General features: G+C 37.1%; 1 protein-coding gene across 1 annotated transcript; it reads left to right on the forward strand.

The window, feature by feature from the left end:
- Positions 1-1,761: 1,761 nt before the first annotated feature.
- Positions 1,762-6,140, forward strand: LOC105049423 (probable monogalactosyldiacylglycerol synthase 3, chloroplastic). The gene is made up of 8 exons (XM_010929054.4): positions 1,762-2,233; positions 3,047-3,219; positions 3,947-4,108; positions 4,233-4,374; positions 4,450-4,674; positions 4,771-4,833; positions 4,920-4,994; positions 5,541-6,140. The coding sequence occupies exons 1-8, from the start codon at positions 1,907-1,909 to the stop codon at positions 5,799-5,801; spliced, it is 1,428 nt and encodes a 475-aa protein (XP_010927356.1). The 5' UTR covers positions 1,762-1,906; the 3' UTR covers positions 5,802-6,140.
- Positions 6,141-8,029: the final 1,889 nt, after the last annotated feature.

Below are 8,029 nucleotides of genomic sequence, written 5' to 3' on the forward strand. Positions count from 1 at the left end.
TGTACAATGAGTCATCTATTCAGCCTCAACTAATTTCTAGGCTATTTTCTCAATGGAAAACTAAGATCCACCGTTTTGACTGGTTGTTGTACAACAAGTCAATTGAACTGATATGAGTTAAGTCTTTATTAATTAAAAATTTGATTTTAATCTTTGCTTTTAATGGTTATTTAGGTCCTGCTTTATGGGGGGAACAGAATTTTAATTTATAAAAGAGATGGGCAGTTACAAGATGGAAAATTGATGGGATACAGCAGCTTTGCGGGCCATAAAATTAAAAAAAGGAAAAATGAGAACACTAGATTCCCCATTAGATTATTTCTAGTATCTTAATTTTTTTCATAAATAAGATAAAATTTTTTTAATCAAAAAAAAAAAATCTCTCAACCCCATCATCTTCTTAGCAAATTTCTTCTTGGCCTTCTATAAGGATTCTGGTGGATGCGAATTTAATCAACATCAGTTATTCACTCAAAATATCGTAAGTAATTATACAGAATCAATAAACCTAAATAATATCTTTCAACTAGTCTGTTTGAATAAGATTCTGAATTATTATAAATCGTATAAGAATAGATCCGATCCATAACTCATATGGACTTGGAGATGGGCAATATGGATTTATTGAGGCTGACTATAGATCAATCATGATATTCATGAATGAATATATAGATTTGGATCTTTATTATGGTAGAGTATGTGAAGATCTATATGGATATTTATTTAGTCATACATTAATTACTCATTGAAAAAATTTTGATCCTTTATATAAGATCAAAAAATCTAAATAATATCAACCGATTAATCTTTTTTGATGAGATCTTGAATTATTATATTGTAAACTATAATTTATGAATAGTTTGTCTGGATGTCCAAACAAGCCTTTAACATTCACTGTATCTCATTTAAAAGTAAACATATAAAATTAAATATTTGTCCCCATAATGTCGAGGATTGTTTGTAAGGACTAGTCTAATTATGTAAAGGGATGTCATCTTTGCTGTGGAAGGTACTAGCTTGCTATTGAAGTCTCTTGACAAAGAAGTTAATAATAGAGAGATTGAAAGAATGTGCTCATTGAACTGAAGTAAAGAATTTTCCTATGACGTTTCCTGCAAGGACTTGCGCAACTGTGAAACATCTCTTTCAGTCTTCATTAACACAAAGATATCCTTTCCTTTGCTGGGAACTGTATTCTGCTGTCACTATTCCATGAACCAATCAACGCAGAATACATTTCCATGACACCAACAATCCATCTACCTTAAAACTTTTCTTGGTTAGGATATGTTTCAGTCATCGAACCCTAATTCTTAGTCCTATGGGATTAGGTTAACTGAAGTCACAAAAATTTGGCTTGTAGAAAACTTAAAGAAAATTTAACTTGCAAGATTGATGTACTGTTGTTTGAAAATATTTTAAAAATGAGAAATTATATCGTATATTGTATGTCGCATAGCAAGCATAATAAATATCACAAGTCACCATCCGACACGTAGCCCAGGAACAACCTAACAAAACCCATCCTGAGGATCGCCGGAACGGATAGCTCCCGACCACCATCGCGGGCGAATCTCTCGGCGAGTCGATTCCATTAGGAGATGCGAATCAAACGGTCAGCATTAAAAGTTAAAAACCGAGGCAAATGCCGGGAATTATTCCCGAATCTAACAATAAAGCACCAATATTTAATTAAATTAAACACCTAATTACTCGTTTAGTCTTGGCCGCAGGCTTCGCCAGCTCGGCTTCCACCTCCCCCAACCGTTGAGAAATATAACGCTGTTCTTCTCCTCTCGCCCTCGCCCTCTCCCTCGCCCCTCTCTCTCAACCAATTCCTGAGAGATCGTGCGGAGGTTACGGCGGCTCTCCACTAGGATCCTTCTCCAGCGGCGGTGGCGGAGCAATGGTGATGTCGGTGGCGTCGCCGCGGAGGTCGATAAGGGAGGCCGTGTTCCAGACCGTGCTGGCCTACCACCAGCAGCAGGAGGAGCGGCAGCAGAAGCACAAGAGGAGCTCGACGTGTGGCGAGCCGGCCAACGCCGGTGGGATCAACGATGACGATGAGCCTGGGTTCTGGGAGGAGGAGGAGGGGACCATGGAGCTCGTCCAGTTGGGGGCGGAGCGGACCAAGAACGTGCTGATTCTTATGAGCGATACTGGGGGTGGGCATCGCGCCTCCGCGGAGGCCATCCGCGACGCCTTCCGCCTCGAGTTCGGGGATGAGTACAAGGTACGAGATTCTTCGAACCCTTCTTCCACTATTCCCCTGTTTCTAGCTTTATCTGCGTGGTCAATGGATTTCGAGTTTTTTTTTTTTTTTTTCCCTGTTACTTTTATAGAAATCTTTTTTCTTTTGGAGTCCTGAAGGTGCTGAATTTTTTTTTTTTTTTTTTTTTTTTATGGGATTTTGATTCCACATCCAAAGATGAAATCTTGGAGTCTGGCGAACGTTCAAGTATTATCCTTTTTCTTCTGAGTTTTCGAATTTACATGCAAAAGTGTTGTATTTCTTTGATCTGGTTGATGGATTTCGAGGTTTCTTGTGTGATTTACTGGAAGGATTTGTGTTGGAGTCCCTGGATTGCTGGAATTATTCCCCCTTTATTTTTATTTTTAAATTTGAGTGTTCTGTTTTTCTAATTTCTTATTTTCGTGGGGGGTTTCATAACTAGATCTTTGCTTTTCCTTTTATTCCCTCCTCTAAATCTTTGCTTTCTTGCTTGCTCGAGATTTCATTCGGGCTTTTATGTGATTATATTTTTCTTTTTTCTCTTTCTTGCATCTTTTCAATAGATTACTTGTTTTCTTGCTTCCAATTTGATTTTAGGTTCATAATGCTCTTGTTAGTGCTACACGTATCGCTGGTTTTCTTTCAAACTCTATCTTTAGAAAGAAAACTTAATTCATATTGGTGAAAATTGTTTTGGATTCTGTCCTATGTGATCTTCCAGCTATAAATTGCCAATTAAATGATTATTAGGGGCCAGGTTTCCTTTGATATGTATGATTTTACTTAGATTTTATTTCCTATGAAAAATTGTAGGTATTTGTGAAGGATTTGTTCAAAGAACATGCTGGTTGGCCACTGACCGACATGGAGCGGTCATACAAGTTCATGGTGAAGCATGTCCAGCTGTGGAAGGTGGCCTTCCACAGTACCTCTCCTCGTTGGGTCCATTGCTTATATCTTGCTTCCCTTGCTGCCTTCTATGCCAAGTATGGTTCTTTCACCTCTGCTCTCTTGTTTTCTTTTTCCTCAAAATTCTTAAGAAGAACACAGACAACAGTAGTTTCTCCGAACGACTCTCATTGTTTTTGGACCGAATTATTTATAGTGTACGACTGCAGTACTTAATTGGAATATGAGATCTTGTTTTCCTTCTAAACCATGCGACTCACTCTTTAATCTAATTATATTATTTAGTTTTCTTCTTCATGCTATTGCTGTTGCCATCCATTGAGGAATGGCAAATGTTGACACCCTGGCTTGATCTTCCTTTCTATTTGCTGATAGTCATGTACTTGTTCTTCAATTTTTGTTGAAAATTTTGTATTGTGCTGCAAAATATTTGAGGTCATTGTATTGCTGGCCACAGTTCTACGACAAATAGGACCCTTGAATTTGATTTGATGTTTTATTGTGGAAAGGGTTGTTCTCTTTCTTTCTTTCCTTTCTTTTTTTTTTTTTTTATTTTAATTGCATGTGTTCGAGTAATTGGTGAAATCATGCAAAAAAGGTGTTCCTGCAAACCATTTCAAGAAAACAAAGTAAGAAGAAAGCAAAGAGATAGAGGAAACTAAGAGATAAATGCAATCTAAAACCTCTGTCCACAGCAGCAACCCTGACTAAAAAGGCTCATTATTTTGCATTTTCTAAATTTTCCCAAGTTCAGCAGAGGAAACATTATTGTAAGTCTGACTTGCTTAATATTTGTGGCTGAAGGAAGGTGGAGGCTGGTTTGAAGAAGTACAAGCCAGACATCATCATCAGTGTCCATCCCCTCATGCAGCACATTCCTTTGTGGGTGCTCAAGTGGCAGGGCCTTCAGAACCGAGTAGTTTTTGTTACCATCATCACCGACCTCAACACTTGCCATCCCACATGGTATGCTCAACTACTTCATGGAATTCTGGATGATATTACCAGATATGCATGAGTCATATAGCATTTTAGAGCAAATGCTTTCTGTTGTAAACTTCAATTCACAGAAGAAACCAATTTTCTTCAGGTTCCACACTGGTGTCAACAGATGCTACTGCCCTTCAGAGGAAGTTTCCAAGAGGGCATTGCTGGATGGCCTAGAGCCTTCTCAAATTCGAGTGTTTGGTTTGCCAATCCGACCATCCTTCTGTCGTGCAGTTCTGGTCAAGGTTTGATGTCGACAATCTAATAGGTCTAGCTTTGCTTTTGAGAGTTATCTGTGATCTGAGTTATGTGTTAAACAGGAGGACTTGAGGAAGGAGCTTGAGATGGATCCTGAATTGCCTGCAGTGTTGCTGATGGGAGGAGGTGAGGGAATGGGTCCAGTCAAGAAGACTGCGAAGGCTCTTGGAGAATCTCTATTTGACAAGGAGCATGACCAACCAATCGGGCAGCTAGTTGTCATTTGTGGCCGTAACCAAACTTTGAGCTCTGCACTGCAAGCTCATCCATGGAAAATCCCTGTGAAGGTATTTAAATGCTTACGGACCGTAAAGCAGATCTAGATTGTACTTTTAAAGCTTTGGTTGGAAGCATAACCATTTGGAGTTGATTTGTGGTTGCAGATAAGAGGATTTGAGACCCAGATGGAGAAATGGATGGGAGCTTGTGATTGCATTATAACAAAGGTATGCTGTTCTCTTTATGATCTGAATCAACCTTCCTGCTATTCTTGCGGTGACTGATTCTTTGAGCATCTCTTTTGCTTTGTCAGGCGGGACCAGGTACTATTGCTGAAGCTCTGATTAGGGGACTTCCTATTATCCTCAATGACTTCATCCCTGGACAGGTTTGTGCTGAAATAAATACACACCAACTCTAGATATACCATATTAAGCAACTGATAAGCATGGTCTTATCAGTAGAGAACCATTTTGCTATCATGGATTCATCAATGCCTAAGTTTTCTAGTCAAGATAGACTAAATATAAAGTACTCTAAAACTTTAACCTACTGAATCCCTAATTAACCACTATTCGTTCATTAAATAGGCAGTCGTGTTAGTGCAGTGAGACATTTCTTAAAATTTTACCCATGAGCTATCATGCTGTTTTTGTATATTACTGTCGCCTGTAATATCTATATGAATATAATTTACATGTGATGTCCAACACATTCTGAGAGCTACGAGGGGCCATCTTAAAGTTTGGGCCAGCAGATGATAATATGTCTTAGGTGCATGCCGTGTGTACGAGCAAATAAATCTAGGATTCTTCATCTTGGTCATTTGGCTTCATTACATGCTGTACTGCTACTATGAAACCATCCTCAAGCAATGCTTTTGGTCAGAGGTTTCCTGTGACGAGGATGACCCGAATCTTGCTTGGTGCTGCAGGAAGTTGGCAATGTACCCTATGTCGTTGACAATGGAGCTGGAGTGTTCTCTAAGAGCTCAAAGCAAACAGCCAGTCTGGTTGCTCGTTGGTTTGGCCCTGAATCAGAAGAGTTAAAGAGGATGTCACAGAATGCATTAAAACTGGCACAGCCTGATGCTGTTTTCCACATCGTCAAGGACATCAATGAGCTGGCTCAACAGCTTGGGCCCCTCTCTCGCATCTCCTATACCCTGACTTCATCATTCTACCAACCAATGTAATATAGACCGATCTGTCAACAACTCCAACTCTATGCTTTGGGAGTTCAACATGCAGGATATGTGCAGCTACAACTGACATTTTTTGGTCTCCACAATGGCCTCATTTGCCCAATGAGAATCCCGTTGAAAAAAAAAAAAAAGGTGAGTGAGCGAGGTGGCGCTTTGGTTGGAGAAGAAGGGACTTTGGGGACTCATACTTCTGTTGGTTTCATTGTTTGTGTATCATTTCCGTTTTTAGGACAGTGTTGAGACTGTCAAAGTTTCTCAAAGATGGTGTTCTCGTTGAGTGTAAACTATTGGTTGATTATTTAAAGTTAATTTTACGAAATGCCTGCAAAACTTTTGTCCAGAGTTATCATTCGTCCACAAGCTACGGTAATTAATTAAAATAAGCTTTGTTGGTCGTGACTACTTTCTGGATTTATACAGATTTAAGTTTGCTTGTAGAGGATAGCATGTTAAAAATGCAAGTACTTGGTAAAGATAGCTGAAGCTTAAAGAGAAGTGCAATGTGAAAGGAAAAAGATAAAAGCATGGTAGATAAGATCACTTGCAGAGAAAAATAAGCTCGTGTTGCAATCAATGGATATGCGTCGGCTGAAAGGGATTCGAGATATATTTGACTTGTAATCTGTGCTTATGATAGCATCTTCTACAAATGGGATTACATGATGTAGCAAGCAACTTAAGACCAACAAACTAAGCAAGCCTACTGTTCCAGAGCATTAACGTTTCAGTACCATCACTGACTTTTTGACAGAAGGAGAAGATAAAGGAGGGCCTCCCAATCTTGCTCTATTATTCTATCGGTCATATGGAGGACAGTGTATAGGTGATCTCTACATTGCCCATGCCCATACTCTCCGAGTCCTTGTCTAAGAAATTAAATAGAAATGAACTGGGACATTGGCTGATTGGTCACACACCTTTTCTCTTCAGAGGAGGTTCTCAGTTCAGAGTCTGTACTCCTTGACAACCTTTATGACTTACAAATAATGATGTTATATTTTGTAACTGTATTTTGCTCCAATATAATGCTGTAACTGTAGGTTGATTTTTGGTATTTTTTATTGTTCTTATTGTCTTCAATGTGGATTTTTTTTTTTTTTTTGGATGTTTTGCTTAGTACTGGATATTTACCTCGAACAGAGTTGTTCGAAAATGCTGGAAAATCAATTTGCCATCCCTTTGTTTCCACGTATCAAAATGACCGTGATTTTTTCTACCGTCACTTTAAGTCTTGAACATGCACGAGAAAGACGTTACCACCGGTTCTATTCACGTTCTGAGAAATTCTTTGTGCACTGAGGATGGTGCAGAAAACCCGACGCAAAGCATACGGCCTTATCAATTGATCTACATGGTTATAATTTTTAAATATATATTTAATATTTATAAATTTATTTTTTTAAAATATTTATATAATAAAAATATATTTATTTTTTTAAAAAATTATGATATTTTATCACGTAATACGATGAAGATGTTATAATCCAAAATATCGTAATATATAAAAAAATTATTTAATTATTTTTAACTATATTTAATATTTATATTGATTTTTTTGTTTAAAAATTTTAAATGATAAAAATATTTTTATTTTTTAAAAAAATGTGACAACATGTACATATTATTACATGGACAAATATTATAATTTTTTGAACTAAAATACATAATATGAATATAAAATATCATAATTTTTTTAAAAAATAAAATATTTTTTATTATATAAAATTTTTAAATAAAAAATAATCAATAGATATTAAATGTGTGTGAAAATTATGTTTATATGGATTAATCGGATAAAATAATGTTTTACGTCAAAATTTTTTTTTATTTTTAATATATAAAAAAATTAAAAAATAAAATATTTTTTTGTATTATTTTTAATGTATACAAAAATTTAAAAAATAAAATATATTTTTTTTACATATCGTATTTCGAATCTGCACGCGACTCAATTATCATGACTCACATCATCCATGATGTATAATTTTTTTTTTTTTATCTTTTTGATTGGTCCATGAGTTTTTTGTTATGCATAAATAAATAAATAAATAAACCGTTACCGGCCGGAGGACAGCCTCGCCGTTCCCTCCCCACTCTTTCCCCGTAATTTCCAGCAAGTTCCCCACTTGCCGCAGACCCAACGCAACCCAAATCTCTCTCCTCCTACAGCAAAACCACCACCAGTGCTTTCACCTCCTCACACATACCCCTGTTCCCAA

This window comes from Elaeis guineensis, chromosome 8 (assembly GCF_000442705.2).
Source record: "Elaeis guineensis isolate ETL-2024a chromosome 8, EG11, whole genome shotgun sequence".
Classification (NCBI taxonomy): Eukaryota; Viridiplantae; Streptophyta; class Magnoliopsida; order Arecales; family Arecaceae; genus Elaeis; species Elaeis guineensis.